The sequence below is a fragment of the Ciconia boyciana genome, chromosome 20 (assembly GCF_034638445.1).
Source record: "Ciconia boyciana chromosome 20, ASM3463844v1, whole genome shotgun sequence".
NCBI classification, from domain to species: Eukaryota; Metazoa; Chordata; class Aves; order Ciconiiformes; family Ciconiidae; genus Ciconia; species Ciconia boyciana.
In genome coordinates, this window is record NC_132953.1 from 7,523,831 (window position 1) to 7,540,004 (window position 16,174).

General features: G+C 47.9%; 1 protein-coding gene across 6 annotated transcripts in view; it reads left to right on the top strand.

Moving 5' to 3' along the window:
- Positions 1–16,174, top strand: part of SIK3 (SIK family kinase 3) — a 91,596-nt gene that overhangs the window by 37,567 nt on the left and 37,855 nt on the right. For 5 of the 6 annotated variants that reach the window (XM_072884487.1, XM_072884488.1, XM_072884489.1 and 2 more), the window contains exons 2-3: positions 11,734–11,850; positions 15,247–15,310. In XM_072884487.1, coding sequence (XP_072740588.1) covers positions 11,809–11,850; positions 15,247–15,310 — 106 coding nt within the window. In that variant the 5' untranslated portion in view covers positions 11,734–11,808. Of the gene's footprint in view, positions 1–11,733; positions 11,851–12,110; positions 12,939–15,246; positions 15,311–16,174 lie in introns of those variants that run through there. The other variant, XM_072884483.1, reaches the window with a different exon arrangement.

The window sequence follows — 16,174 nt, forward strand, 5'->3', positions numbered from 1 at the left end:
ATCTTGCAAGCGGGCCTTGACTCTGGCCGCTGAAATGAGCTGGATATATTAGTTGGCGTGCTCGCTGCTTCGGCTATCGCCTGGTTCTGGGCAAAGCAACAATAAATCAGCTGCAACTTAAGAGCGTGCACTTGGGCTTTTGCGAGATGCTCTTACTTCGGCATGGTATGCGTTAAGAAAGCTTTGCTGATTGGACACTGAGGGGCTTTTTAGTTTTAGCAATACTAGCTCTTTGACAGCCACTTCAAATCTTACCATGGCAATCTCAAGAGATGTTAGGAGTCGAATGTCGGAATGGTGGTCAGGTACGATGTACAACTAACGTCTCCTGTCATAATATTGACAAACGGGTATTAAAGGTGTTGGTAAACTGACTCTTGTTGTTATTGAAGGCTTAGGCTGCAGTGCAGCCTTGAGGCTGACCAGCCGGCTGTGCCGCTGGCTGGGCACTGGGCTCCGTCCTCATCTGCCGGCTGGAGGTGGCTGTGGGAGGGGGGGGAGCGGAGCGGAGGGGGCGGAAGAAGTGACCGTGAAAGGCGTTCACGTGTGGAAGTGTCCAAAAGAAAAAGTTGATGGCTTTAGTCATAGAGGACCCAACAGACTGCTCCATATGGATTTTATTTCCTTGTTCCTTCACTGGGCTTTTCAGAGAGATTGTGAGGTAGGGACAAATTAAACAACTCCACGTTTGGAAAAAAAGACTGTACCAGCATTGAGTGGAAGTGTGGAAGTCGTGTCTTCAACCCCGGGCCAGTCGGCATCATTCTGGTTGTAATTCCTGCAAGTCAGGGAGACCCCAGCGCCTAATAACAGGAAGCTTTTCTCAGAAGTGGTCTAATTTTCCCGATACGGTTATGGCCTGCTGCATTACATTGGATATCCCTGCGGGTGTCTGACACGTTGTCAGACTGATACCGTAAATGAATTCACTACAGTCTCCTCCCCTCTCCTGTCTTTGCAAACAAAAGAACTATGGCAAATCCAGAGCATAAATGTCCTCTGAGGTGAACTGACGTGGTTTTGGTCTCACCTGGTTACAGTCAGGCATTTTGTAGCGGTCCGGGGGGCTCTGCTGTGTGCTGAGCTGTAATGCAGCACCAGGATTTTTTTAAGTTGTTAGAAGGTGTGAAATATGGGGGGGCGGGGGGGAATCTAACGTATACTTGAGTTCGCTAAAAACTTTACATTCAATGTGAAACACTTGGGCAGAGTCACGAATGCAGTTTTCAGAAGAAACCTGGAACAACCACGGCCGTGTTGGATGACGATGTCCTTTCCGATTAACCTCCCCTCAGTGACCGTGTGCCGGGGCATGGGATGGAACTCCGCTTGTGAAAGGCGTTTCGACTTTTCTTCTCGGCAACGGCTTTTCCTCCTGCTGCCGGCTCTGTCTCCAGGCAACCCGGCCTCCTGCAGGATTCTGCCCCGTGACGTCCTTGCGGCTCTCCCCCTCCTCTCCCTCTCCCCCTCAGATGCTCAGCTCTTTCCATCGCTGCCAAGGTGCGGAGCGGAGCACGTGCGAGCTGCTTTGGGCTTCCCCTCCTACGTGCAGCGCGATGCGCGCTGCTCTACGCGTGTGGGAAATACGGCAGATACAGGCAAGAACGTCCTGTGTTGTCATCTTATTTTCCCAGACCTTTCTTCCATTCGCCTTGGTTTAAAACGAGGTCGGTGCCACATCCTGATGGCCAGCACTGCGCAGACGTGGCCCGACCTTGCTGCCTCTGTGCTTTTGGACGAAAGTTCAGCTGCTTAATTACTTTATGGGTGGAGAGCGATTAAGAAAACAGTTTGCACACGATGCCCTGAGTTGGAGGGTAACCTGTATTGAAAGGAGACCAAGGTGGGCAAGCGTCCTCCCAGGTTTTGATTCCCCTCTTGGCTTTGCTTGTGTGCAGGTTGCTGGGAGGCTGAGCTGTAGCATAAGCGAGAGTCTGGTCGGACCGAAGCAGAAATGCTGCGTTCACGTCTGCTGGCCAGAGTGCCTGGATCTGAGCCTCCTCTACAGAATAGTCAAGCCTATGTGACAAGCGGGATCTGCTTTTTCACATCGCATTTGACTAGTTAACCGGTCTACATCAATTTAAATGTACCTCCATAAGGTTCTGCGCTAGTTTAACTAAGCTCATTCAAAAACCGGTTTTAATTAGCAAGTGCAGTCTTTGTGTAGTAAGTGCCAGGATTGCTTTTAATTTGCATAGAACCCATGGAGGTAGCGCTGCAGACTGTCAGCAGATCGTACGGCTGAACCACAGCAGTGCTCATTGCTGAATTTTCATTCCTTTCACTCCAGCAAACCCACGCAGTACTTGCATTGCCTCGGTAGATCCCCCTGTAATTACTGTAGGGCCACTGCTAATGCTACAAGCGAAAGCTGCTTTCCCATTAAACGTCTGTATGATGTGTTTTACACCTGCAGCTCAGGTTAGATTTGGCCAGATAGCGGCCTAATTTGCGACTTGAGTTTTGTGAACCGATTACAGCACGCACTGGTTTGGGAGATCTCAATCTCTGCTGCAGAAAGACTCTCGTTAGATCAAAGATCCTGAGGCAGAAACAAGACGTAAAGAAGTCAAGGAAGAGCTGTGAAGGGGGGGAGAGGGGCCTTCACTTGGCTCTTACCTCAGCTTTTTTCCCTTAGGCTTAAGCTAACTTTTAATACCGGTTCTTAAATATTCTGCATTTGTACTCAAGGTACGAAGGAGTTCAATGAAGTCACATCCCCAGGCATTCAGTTTTTCGTGCCTGCTGTCTGTGGATGGACATGTGGACATATTTAAGTGTAGTAGTACAGGCCATCGCTGTAGGCTGGCATTTTTGGGTGTGGTTTGTTTTTTTTCCTCGACTAGGATAAATAAATAATTCTCCATACCACCTCTAATTCATGGTTCTGACTCCTGTGAAGTTCTTAGACTTGCATCTGTTAAGCATTATAGTAATTTTATAAGGCTTCTGAACTAAAAACAGATTACTGGCACAAATGTCAGCTGAAGCCGTGGAGCTGGAGGGCTTTTCTCCTCTTGTAACAGAGTGCTAAATGAAAAGATGGAGAGGTCAGTTGTAATGTAAACACGGCACAATGTAAACCTGGTGAAATGTAGAAGAGACGGAGTTGTGTGAATATGCCGTGCTGTTGTTTGAATTGGTTAGGTGTGGCTAGCTACTCTGGTTTGTTAAGACTTGCTCTGCCCTCAGCTCAATCCAGTGTAGTCTCTTGCTGTGGCTGAGGAAGAAAAGGCAGTAGTGGCTGGGACCAGGAGATTCACTGTCTGACCGGGGCGTAGAAGAGATTGCCTTTGAGAAGGATGAAGGCTGGAGGTAGATGTGGTGTAGCTTAAGGGATTCCTGTGCTTAAGCTGTGGATGGCTGACCTCCTTGGCCACAGTTTGGTCCTCTGGAGTTCTGGTCAGCCTGAAGCCCAGGCAACTCAGCGAGCAGCCGTCGGGTTTTGTAGCGTACGTAGTAATACGGTACAGCCTAGACGCGCTCTGCACAGCAAACCAGCGGCAGCTGGCTGGCGCGGTGCTGCGCGAGGTGCTGCAGCCTGTCCCTCTGCCCTGCCTCTTCCCAAGTCTGTGTGCGCAGTCTGAGGCGATGCTTCGTGGTGTGTCCCCGCTGCAAGCCAAAGAACTTGCACTTGCAGCACCTCCGATTTGCAGCAGGAGGTTCTTCGTGCACTGAAAGCGTTTGTTTATCTAATTGGCGTCTCCAGTTACGTTTCCCTCGCCTTCCTCTGCAGTCTTAACGCCCTTAATGCTGTCAGCAAGCCTGCGATGTAGTTTATGTTAGCATGTTCGGCAGATTCTGAGGTAACTTAGAATCTCTCTGCTGTCTCCCTACTGTTACCCCAAGTGATGAAATAATGAGGAGAAGCTCTGCAGAACCGCACTGTTGCTGACCTGTGATGCAAGGTAACTGTGACAAGCGGAGGGGAATACGCTTCCTGGAAGCCAGTTTTAGCAATGCGATCAAGCTTGCTCGTTGCTTGCAGAACGTGACCTCTCACTTGCTGTGGCCGAACGTGCGAGAGCGTACCTGTCATCCCTTGCATCTTTCGGGAAAGGAACAGAAAGCGTTTGCATTTGGGATTAAGTCACCGTTTGACACTGAAGCTCATGCTGTGAAGCAGTGTGTTTCAGGCGGGGGCATTCACCTCTTGCATGTGTTTGAGAGTTTCTTTTTGAAAAGAGAAGCTGCAGCTGCTAGTGTAGCGTTAATAAGAGACTGGAAAATGAGGAACTGGTATTTTGGTTGTCAGCACGGGTAAAGGCTGGGCTCCTAGAGGGTGTTGTAGATGAGTTTCCTCTGGCTGCGACAGTTCCAACCGCATTTGTAGGCTGCTGTACATGCACTGAAATGATGAGATTTTCTTAACTGGGTTTAGCTGGTGTGCTGAGCTGTAGATGTAAATGTGGGGTTTGTGCCTCTGTCATTGAAATCCCAGTTCTGTTCCCCTGGGGACAAGGAAAGGTCATAGCGGAGAACAGCATTCACACAAGCAGGGTATTAACATTGCAGCAGGCCAAGAGGATTTGGACGTATTGACTTTTCTCAAAACACCATCGGTATTTTCTTCACCTTGTGCAAGACACAAGTCTCTGCATTGATTCCGAAGAGGGATGTGGACAAGGTGATAACTTCCTTCCTGAGCAAATGCAACTTTTCTATACGCATTTTGGTCCACGGTTTCCTGCGCTCAGTTGCTGCCAATATTTGTGTTTCTGCCACCTCCAAAAGCCACTGATTTTGCTGCAGAATGGCCTAGTTTTATCTGCTACATCACTCTTAGTTGGGTGGATTCTGCTCGTTAGTTAATTCCGAGGAGGAGATGCCTCTGTTTTGCCCACGAGCTTGTCAAGAGAAGTCTCGCCAGTTCAGTAACAAGCTATTGTCTGGGTATCTAGAATGTCAGTTAGAGCGCATCTTTTTGTCAAGCATTTTCTTATGACTGAAAATTGTACAAATTGCCTATTTGCCTCTAGAGAGATCACTTTTAGTGACCTTAAACACACAAGCAGACTTGTGATGACAGCTTGCCTGAAAAACATGTGCCTCTGCCATCCGACTGTCCATATGGAAGCGCGGCGTTGCTGTAGAGCGACATCTATCAAACTGAGTTCCCGAAAAGGGACGCAACCTACGGTAGCCCAGAGTTCAAGTTCTGTTTTTATCACAGCCGTGTGCCCATATGCCGGTTAAGTGCCTCTACATGTAGCCAATATGCAGATCATCTTCTGTATATACTTGCTTGCTTATCTGGTCTGCAGAGCTCTTCTGACTAGACAGCTCTAATGGGGGGGAAAAAGGCCATGGCGAAGCCCGATCTACGGCACGGGGTACGTGATGACACTGGAGCGTGTAGCGTGGTGCAGGTCAGCCCCTCGGTCGGTGCATTGCAGCAGCTTAATGCTCGCCGTCCCACTTGCAGCAGGGAGAAGGTATGGAGGATGCTGTATTTAACATCTAGATATGATCATACCCTAGAGGTTTCCTGAGGTGTGCTGTGCTGTCGGCGCTGGGCTGGGACTGCCATGCTTTTTGCAGTTGCACCTGCTGCTGACATCAGGTTTTTCTCTTTATTTTTCTCCCCCCCCCCTAATTCTGGTCTCTGCTATTGGAGTTCTCCTGAAGGTCCTGGGCAGCTTTGGTATCTGCTTACTGGAGTGATTTTTACCCCTCCAGCAGGTGCTTAATCCAACCAGGCCATGTTCCCGAGCTTCCCAAGTGCTTCTGGCAGGCAGGAGCAGCTGGAAAGAGCAGCTCTTCCCTGTCCATCCCTCTGACGGCTCATGTTATCAGCCTAGTGAGACTGTAGCTCTAGCGGATGGAAAGGAGAGCGCTTCTCAGCTGGCATAACTTGCAAATGTAGGAGTTCAGGTGCCTTTGCATTTCGATTGGCCTTCTCCAGGCTTATTCATTTATTACTCCGAAGACCTGCACCGGCGGCAGCTTTTCGTTCAGTCGTGCTCTGCCGTGTGCCCTCACAGAGCAACGCGGGAACCAAGTTGCACGGACATGTTCGTCTGCGGCAGAAGGCATCAGTGAATGTTTACTGAGGGTTTTCCAGGAGGAGTTTGGAGCAGGAGGACTCCTCGGAACAATTCTAGGAAATGTGTTTCTTCTCAATAAACATGCTGATTTTTTTCAATGCAGTCAATTTGTCGGTGCCATCTGTTGGCTCTTGTTACATTGAGGAGATCGATTGCTGACTTACGGGAACGCTTACTGGCGTAATTATACTTTTATCACTGTTACTGATTAGGCTGAGCACATGGCCGCATTCCGAAAGAAGTGGGCTTTTTCCTGGTTTTACCTTACGCCGCTATAGAAACAACTGCACTGAAATGGAAAAGGTGGTTTCTTTATGGAGTGATATCCATGCAGGAAATTTCCATTATAGTTTAATTATAGTCATAATTAGATCTAAGCAAATGTGTGGTATAAGTAATAGGTGTTAGCCCAGGACAGGGTCTTTAGCTTTTTCCTTTGTTCACTGCACAGAAGAAAAAGGAAACGCTCGCTGCTTCGTGGCTCCTTTCCACTGAAAACAGACTCGTTGCTCCTACCTTTTTCCCTCTCTCAGATACTTCCCAAGAAGCTGGAGCAGTTAAGAGCAGGGTGGCTGTCCTCTCCCTGCCCCCGTGCCGCCCCCGTCCTCCTCCTGCCCGTCCGCCTCGGCTCCCAGCAATTTATTTCCCTTCTTGTTGGCAGGGCAGTATTGATTCAAGGAAGTCTGTATGAATATTGGCCACGCTTAGCTGATAAACAGGATGTCTATATAAATTGTAATTCCTGCAAGTAGGTATTCTCTCCTGTACCAAGACCTGTGCCTCATTTAGGAGACTCTCACCCTTGGCGTGATCTTCTAGCTCTGGCGGCCACCAGATTTTAAAATCTGATCTCTGAGTGCAAAATAGGAACTTATAATTTTGTTTATGCTTTGACAACTTCAGGAGAACCCTATGGTTTTGATAGCTGGGAAATCCAAAGGCTCTGTATGCTGGGATGCAGAAAATGGTCGGTGCTTGGGGCAGCCCGGGCTCGCTCGGGAAGCCTGGGGGCTCATGTCTGCGAGCCTCTTGGGGTGCAGTGAAAGCAACTTGCTGTCCTGGCCTGAAAAGTAGTTTCCGTCCCTCCTGACTTCCCGTGTGATGCAGGGGGACATGCTGATATCGGTGATAAGTGCTTGTGCCCTTTTGGCCTTCCAGAGTTTCAGTACTTCTCCTTTAGTTCCTCAACTACCCCTTTTGCTTTTGTGCTAATCGGTGGTTGAAATTTCCGCTACTTCTCACAAGGCTTTTGCCTGGCATGCACCCGTACTCGGCACAGCTTTAGAATTTAAAAAAAAAAATACAGAGCAGTATTCAGCTGTAGTGCACCAGGAGAAGAAAAATCTGGAAATAAAATGGACAAGCCGCCTGGCTGCCGAGAGCACGACTTCCGCCGTGACTTGCAGGCATCAGTTTGAGCACCTTGCCCTCTCTTTACCAACTGTTATTTTTAGCAGCTTAACATTTCTTCCAAATAACGATTTCTTCCTGAAATTACTAGCGTAAGTCTTGCTTGGATCCAAGAATGAAAAAAAAAATGAAATGTTTAGAAATGGAGGCAATATTTTGTTAATTGGTAGCAGCATGTATGATCCAGACTTGGCATATATCCTACTGCCTGTAAGCGTCATTAACTTCTGATGAAAGAATAGTTAATTTTTCAGACTCATTTTTATACTATTTCACGGTTTAAGAAATTCGATCATGGTTTTCTTCCACTTCTAATTGCAGCTGAATTTGTGCTTTATTTAATGATGTTTAGTCTTGCTCTCTCCTATCTATATTTTATCTGGTGTTGGTGAGCGTGAGGGAATGTGCTTGATTCTGGGTTTGGGGTTCTTTTGCTCTTTCATGAGACTATCTGAAAATCATTCTTTTTGAATAAGTAATATTACAGAGCTCTAGTTCTAGTGGTGCCGTAAACATTACTGTTCCCTTTGGCTGGAGCGGGAAACCTATCTGCCCGTACTTTCTTGATGCTTTCTACCGGGGTGAGACGGTTTTGTGATGGCAGCAGCAAGTTACTGCGAGCAGGAAGAACTGCAACCAAAAGCTGCCAGCCTGCGTGGGTAACCCGCAGCGACGGCGTGGATGACCCGCAGCGACGGCGTGGAGGATGGAGCAAGACCCAGGAGGAGGAGGGTGTGCAGTTGCAGGGCTCTTTCCTGGTCGGGAGGCTTAGGCAGGGCGGACTTTCCCAGAGGAAGGAAAGCGTGCGCTTAGCAGGGCTGAATCCATTGTGGCTGTTTCCCTGCAACTGAGTTTTAGATGAAGTCAGTCTGGCTGGTGTGACCAGAGGACTTCAGCCAGTCTTTTTTCTGTTGAAATCCTGAATCATCTTTCAAGGGAAGGGAGAATATTAGCCAGCTGGGAAATGCAGGAATGGAGAAACCAACTTGGTCTGTTCTGGAAAGCCTTTAAGCCACTCTTTCCCTCTGGAAAAAAGCAGTCCTCTGAAACAAACCAAAGAGCGAACCTCTGAAACCAACCAACCAGAGTCCCTCCGCAAAGCCCCAGGTGAAACGCAAGCCCCCACCCCTGAAATTCCCTGCGCTCTCCCTTCTGCGGCGAGCGCGGAGGGGATTTCCTGCTTCCACCCTCGCACGTTCATGAGGAAGCTCTGAATTTCCCGAAACCGGAGCACAAGGTGGTTTCCCCAGGCTTTTTCGGGAGACTTTTACCTTTTATATTACATCAGTTGCTGGAGGCATTTGAATGGAATGAAAACGTTTTGAAGAAACCTCTTCAGAAATGCCAGGTCTCTCCTCCTCATAGCTTTTGAGGATGGGTTTAGGTTTGCCCAAGGGCCGCCCGTTTGGCCGAACTCACGCTGAGATCCTTCACAAGAAGACATCTTCTGGCTGGCGTTCGTGTTCCTCTGCTACCGATTCAGGTATTGTGTGTCTTGCGGGCGTGGAGTTTCAGGGCACCGCGTGTAAAGCACACAGCATAGCAAGGTGACAAGCCTGGGGCAGGCAAGCAGGTGAGACGGCAGCCCGGTTCTCCCTGCCCAGCGTTATCAGAGAGAAAACCAGAGTAATTCGGTGGTTCTCTTCTCTCTGGCCCTACCGACCAAGCTATAGTCAATCAAATGCTCTGCATGCCTTGAACTTGGCCAAGAGTGTCAACTCAGGCTGTATAATTAAGCTGGGAAATGAGATTTCCTCAGAGCAAATACAGAGCTGGGAAATGAGTAAGGAGCTTAGGAAAACTCCAGATCTGTGGATTTTCATGTATGTATTTGTGCCTGAAAATGACTCACGTCTCTTGGTAGACATCTTGGCTTCACTCTTTGAGGAAGCTTCTCTTAGTTTTTTATGTATATTGGTTTAAGCTTTACAAAAGCTTGTTCTTGCAGGGAAAATCCTTGGTGAAAAGCACGTAGTGAGTACTCTCCAAGCCCCCTCTGGCTCTCTTAACTTCCCCAGTCCACGCCTGAGTGTTGTCCTTGAAACTACACGGTGCAGATCTGCCAGAACCATAGCTAATGAAACATGCGCTTCTCGCCTGTCTGCTCCTCAGCAGAGGATGAGCTGCAGCCCAGAGCACTGCCAGCCTAGAACAGGACAGCAGCGGCTCATCACCCTGTTAATCACTGCCGGTTAGCGCTTGGTAGCGTCACGGAGCGGGGTCCGATTCTGCCATTTCACCGTGTGTCTCGGCTCTAGCCCCGTTCCTGCCAGCAGCTTCTAGTGCTGAGTGCCAGACCTGGCTGCCTTTCAGCTTCTGTTCTTGCTGTAGGAAGCATGCTCAGTGACTTAGAAGTCTGGAATCGTTCCTGTACTCTGAATTAAGGGTTTCAAATCAAAGAAACAGCTTATTGTACTTGGTGCCTTTTTGGGATTCTGCTGTGTTCTGCTTACATGCAGGGCAGTTATTCCCCTGGCAAGGATTTTATCATAAAATATGAAGCTTAATTTTTATGTGCTTCAGATTGTTCCCTTAAAGATCCTAAAGATCCTTTTTTTTTTTTTTTTTTAATTTTATTCTTTTTCTCCAAACAGCACCATGTCTGTTAGAGCATCACTTAACATTGCACTTGGGGTTTGGCGCTAGAGGAGAAATACATGTGTTTCGGATCGTGTGCCACCGTGGTTTTTTGTCTGTGGACATGGCACGCCTCTGTGTGTGGAGCACTTGTCCTCGTCCCTAGCGAACGCTGGAGTCTGTTACAAGCTAAGCATTTCTGTAATTGGGCTTTGGGCTCCTGTGTCAAATCTTTCTGGTTGTGCATCATCAGCATTTTTTACCGCAGTGCTGCTTTGCATGCCCTTCCCCATGTCTTTGCATGATTCTGCAGTCTTCCTTGACGGAGGTTTTGTAAATTATGCTTTAGCAAAGCAACCGGGAGAAGATTTGTAGAAGCGGTTCTTTTCCCAGGGAGAGTGCCGTCTCTAAGCGAGAAAACTTGCTGGTGGATGTTAATTCAGCCCACAAATCTTGAACTAGGCTGGCATACTATAGCTGCTCGCTCGCACTGATGTTTCTTGGTGGGGAGGAAGGTACTTATTAATTCAAGGCTGAAATCTGATTTAGAAGAAGCAGTGCAAATGCTCCTCTGCCAGTAAGAGCAGCCTTTTCTCTCAGCTGTTTGCTTCAGCAACGTATCGCACTGGCTGAGAAAATTGCCTTTTCTCCTGTGCTAAATGAGGCCTTCTGGAGAAGATTCCTTTCCTTATTATCTGTGCGTGTTGGATGAAACAAATTACTTTCCTACAGTGGACTTGAGAGGAGGTGCTTTTTAGCAGAGAAGTGTCTCCCTGTTTGGAGTCTGCTGGCTTTACTGTCCGTGCCCAAAAGAGCTTGGAGCCGCCAGCACCGGGGAAGGACTCGGGGAAGGTGGAGGGAAGAGAAGCGAGGAAGTCTTCGAGGCTGGAGAGCAGCTGGCTGGAAGCACTTAGGCTTGTTTAAACTACGTTTGTGTAGCGTTATAGAGCACTTCTGTTTTAAAATAGATAAATAAATACCGCGATTGTTAGAAGCCTGAACCCCTCCGCATTTCCATCCCCGCTCACGTTTATCAGCCCTGTTATAGTGAGATGTTGTGTGGATAATGCAATAGAGTCCATTCCGCTTGCGCCCGGATTTCAGTCCCTGAAAGCCGTTCCCCCTCCGCGTGGCTAGCTGGCAACTCCTCCGTCTGTCTTGCTGCTTTTATGCCGAAGCACTGCAGCCCTCGGGCCGGTGTTTGGGCACATCCTCCAGCGGTAGGATAACACGGCAGTGGCGAGGCTGAAGAGCGAAGCTGGGTGGTGAGATCTAGGAAACCGGTTCCTTTGAGCAAACAGAAGAAATGTTCGGGCTCGCTTGAAATATATCCAGGAGTTCAGAAATAACTTGCTTTTCAGCACAGTATTGGGTGCGTCTGTGAACACACTGTACTGCGGCAATGGGCAACAGCCTAAAAATCCCGCTGCCTCCTGCAACACTGCTCTCCTAACGAGATACCCTCTGTAGGGAAAATATGCTGAGCTAGGAAACAAAGCTTCTTCCTGCCCAGCTTGTGGCAAGCTGGCTGGATTCTGGGAGGCTGCTCAGAGATCCCAGGCCCTCTGAGGCAGGGACGATGCATTCTGGTTTTGTACAGCCCAGCAGGGCCTTATATGCAGTATTTGTTTTTAAAAATGCTTTTCCTAATGCGCGATTGGGTCAGTGACCTCTCTTTTGTTTCCCCTTCTGCTAGGTTGCCATAAAGATCATTGATAAGACACAGCTGGATGAAGAGAACCTGAAGAAGATATTTAGAGAAGTTCAGATCATGAAGATGCTTTGCCACCCACATATCATCAGGTTATACCAGGTAGGAGCACTCTGCAGTGGGTTGTCCGTCCCTCTGCACTATAGCTGTACGCTGTATCGTAGTGCTTTCTCTAGGGTTATCCCTCCATTCCTCCTAGGTGAAATACTGGGCAAGTCCTTTATGTTTTCAAGGTCTCAGAGTACTTTGATTAGAGGGGCGGGGGGGGGAAGTGTGGCTAATCCTTCTCTTTTCTGGGAGATCACGCTTCCGCTGTGGGCTGGCCTCTTGCCATTTGTTTATGGCTGTTGTGTGCTTTTCAGTTTCCCAGTTGAAACCGGATGCGGGCTCCCCTTCTCAATTTAAGGGAGAGAGTAAGTCTCACCCACTAGCAGGACTGAAAGCATGCGGCTCCCCTGCTCTGCTCCCCCTGCCCAGTTGCCCCGAGGACTTGCTGATCTGCTCTGTGCTTTCCTGGAAGGTGATCAATAGCAGCGGCAGACCTGCTTTGGAATACTGTTTGCAGACTTTTCCTCCAGCTTGTTTGGTATTTTTAGTCTGCAAACAAAACCACCAGAGACAGAATCCACGTGTGTTGCCTTTTATGCACGTATTTGGTGGTGCCCCTCCGACTCCATGATAGAGGACAGCAAGGAAGTTGCAAGAGGCCAGAGACAAGCCGACAGCGGAGCGATGGGAGCGGAGGAGTAAAGGAGGCCACCACCGTGGTGAAATGTTAAATGCTCTTTTGGAAGCTGTTGGACAGATGAAAGACTCCCTCCCTGGGCCTTTCTGATACGAGGGCTCAAGCAGTGACTTACAACCACAGAGTGCTGAAAAGCTCCGTACAAACTCTCCTCTGTTGCTTGCGGTCCCGGTTCAGGGAAGCTGTGGGACAGAGGCTCCTTCCCAGGATCCTGCCGGAGCTGACCACTGACTGCCAGGTTCACGCAGAGCTACCTGCCCCTTTGCTGCAGCGGTACACTTGCCAGAGGGCTCACGCTCGCAGGCCGTTTTGGGAACGGAGGGGACTTCCATCCAAGCTGCGGGTGGAAAGTTGGCTCTTCTTTGGGCTGGCGCGCAAAGCAGAGAAAGGGCTTTCCAGGGCCCTTCGTCTTGGGGAAGTATTCTGGTGCAAGAGACTAACTAAGGTGGTCGATCTGTTTGTGGCTGCCTGACTCGGACGGCAGGCATCGGAATGTTAAAAAGTTGAAATCCTGGGGGAAATACGCCAGGGTTATTTCCTTTTGTAATGTAATGTTTGTGTGTGCGTTTTAAGGGAGAAGTTGTGGTAACCCTCAATAGAAGTTGCTGTTCCCTAGAACCAACTCTTGTCTGTTCAAGCCCAGTCTGCTTCTCATCTGTGCCTGACAGATATGAGTATTTATTTGGACTCCAAACAGTTAAAACTGAGTAGCAGTGACAGAGGTTAATGTTTAGCTATTTTGGCCAAACCGCCAAGTGTGAGATGCTTACAGCAGACGCCGCAGAATTGCGGCACTTTTAAGGTACTTAGGGAAAGCTTCTTTGCAAACTGACTCCTTAAAGCTTTTTTTTGAGCCAAAAAAACCTTTTTCAGCCGGTTTGATTCCATCTAAAGTTTTTGATGTGATACTGAATGGGTGACGCTTGTGGCTCAGCTTTGCTGAGTGAGAAGAGAGTACCCGCTGTGGAGCATGTTTCATCTGGCCGTTCTTTCTGGGTACTTCCAGTGGCATTTATTTTTAGATAAAAACTACTAAAACCTGGAGCTGGGGGTTCAGAGCCTCCACAGCTTTTCATCAGGAATCTGAGTTTAAAAATCACATTTCCTTGAGCTTATGAAACGGAAAAGGTGTAAGTGAAAAAGGAGAAAGTGTCTGTAATGGTCATAGTCTATAATATAAGAGATTCTGTCTGGGAACAGAAATGCGCTTCAAAGTATCTGCGTAAGGGTTTTCTGGGCATGTATCGCCATTAAGTGGGAGCTGTGTACCATGCCCTGTGACACTTGAGCAAACTGAGGTTCATCTTTGTTATACTCCTGTTTTAACATTCAGAGTAATAGCAATCCAGCTGTTTAAGCAGCTGCTGTCGTCTGGATCAGGCATGTACTTTTTAAAATGCGGAGTCTGCATGTTCGAGTCCTGATTCTTAGTAAGAGCAAGCAGTGTTGGGCTCCGGGTACCTAGCTTCTCTGCTGGGACAATAGTCCGTTTCACGTCAAAAGGTGAACTTTCACTTGTCTTTGAAACGGAAAAGCCAAAACAAAACCAACACCTTTCTAGGCCTTTTCTAAACACCCGGGAGTATCGGAACTGACCTGTGCTGCCTGGCACCGGCGGTTCGGTGCTGCGGTCCTGGAAATGCGGTGTGGTTTTTTTTCCATTGACAAAGCTGTGAAACCTGTTAAATAGCATCAAGTTTTGGAAAACGCCCCAAGCGTGTACTTGCCTGAAGGCGGGTCACAAAACGTATTCCGGTCACAAAACAGCCCTCGGAGCCACCCTTACCAAATCCGCAGGCAGGAACCGTTACTTGCTGCTGCTTGTGTGCTCAGTGTGGTTGTACATCGCCCACTGTCTATTAAGCATTAAAAATGTGGTTGAGGCCTGTCTTTAGCGTATAGTGCCTTGCCCTATGCTTTTCTTCTCTTCCGCATCCTGATAGGGACTTTCCTAGAAGTTGTTCAGGACTCTGAGGTCATGTCGAGCGTAGGTTTCGCGAAGGGCGATAGGACCGTGCTCAGAAATCAGTTGTATGCTTCCGAGAGTCCTGTGGCCCCGCTGCTGTGCCGAGCGTGGCATCGGTCTCTGTCAGCCCCTTGCTGCCTTTGTCTGCGTGGTGCCTGGTCCTTTAAAGAAGTCCCATCTAATAAATTGCCGGCCTTGGCCTGTGGGACTGCTACGGCCCCAAAATCCTAATGCTCTCTTAAAAATGTGTGTTAAAAACCGTTAAAAATGGGGTGTTACCTGGCTGAAAGCAGTGGACTCCCTAAAGCAAAGCCTGAGCTCTGGTTTATTTCTAATAGGTCTTGAGTCATTTGGAAGGCGCTTACCGATTCAGCGAATATTTCCCCCTTTGGCAAAGCTGTGTTGGTTATTTTAGTGCCTGCAGTGGACTGGTTAATTAGAGAGGTGAACTAGTTTGGTTGCAGCAGCCCTGGAAAGTCTCCCAGGCTGCTGGAGCAAGACAAGACCGGGGAGCAAACGCTAAAGGGAGGGGAAAGAGAAGAGGAGGAAGGTGCAGGTGAAGTGTTGCGTTTAGTTACAGATCTAGTGTTTAAAACTTGCTGTTTGATTCTTTCCCCAGTTCCTGTCCGTTCCTTCGCATAGCTCTGTACAGCATGGGAAAGTAATATGTTTGATTTGATGAAAGCAGTTACATGTGTTATAGAAGGAATAAAAATTTTCAATTAGTTACATTTCTTTTTGCACACGGCGGTCTCCTTATCTGTCACTTTTCTGTCCTTGCGTCCAGGTTATGGAGACGGAGAGGATGATTTATCTAGTGACAGAGTATGCTAGTGGAGGGGAAATATTTGGTAAGTACATTTATTGCATTCTTTAATCAGATAATGCACTTGGTCAACTACAGTAAACTGAAAATAGCTGCCACGCTCTCTTGTTTCAGTTGAGAGATGCCCTTCAGCCTGAAAACTTTCCATTGACAGGAGCGGTAAAGAAATAAATGATATCAACTTGATGGAAAAATAACTTCCGTAACCTCTGTTTCTTCTTTGGGTTTCATTGACAGGTGCTGCTGCTCCTCTTTTATGCTGACTTTGGGATTAAAGATGTTGGAATAGTCATCCAGTTGGATTTTAAAGTGTTGCTGAATACTTTGCTTCCTAGCAAGTTAAATGAAACTTGTTACCTATAGCGGAAATGTTGGTGTTTGTTAGTAGCTTTCAAAGAAACAGGCTGTCCTGTGGTTCTTTGGTATTTTGTTCTCAAACCCATGTATTTTCCTCTCTTTTTGATATCTGATGTTATCTTAGCATGTATTAGTTACATCCATTTTAAACTCCATTGTCTGCTAACAATGTTTTGGCTGAGCTTTCTTGACCACAGAAGCTATTCTTTAAAGGAAAAAAAGTATCTGTGCAGCACAATTGCAAGAGCTGTTGACTGATTTATTAATTTGTTTGTTTTCTTGCCGTGACCAATAAGAAACTTGTAGAAATAGAGGTTTACTTACACGCTGGAATTTTGTGCCAGGTGGCAGAGTCAGAATTTTGCAAGATTGGTCTTTCCGAGCTTAGCCAACGTGAGCCTCGGAAAAGGGGGAAAATCCTTCATGCTTGAAGCGAGCTGGCTTAAATCTGCTTCCAGGCAATGTCCTTGTGAGGACGGTCACATACGGCCTGTCAGCTAAATGGAAATACTCTCCTTTTTTGTCCTGTTAA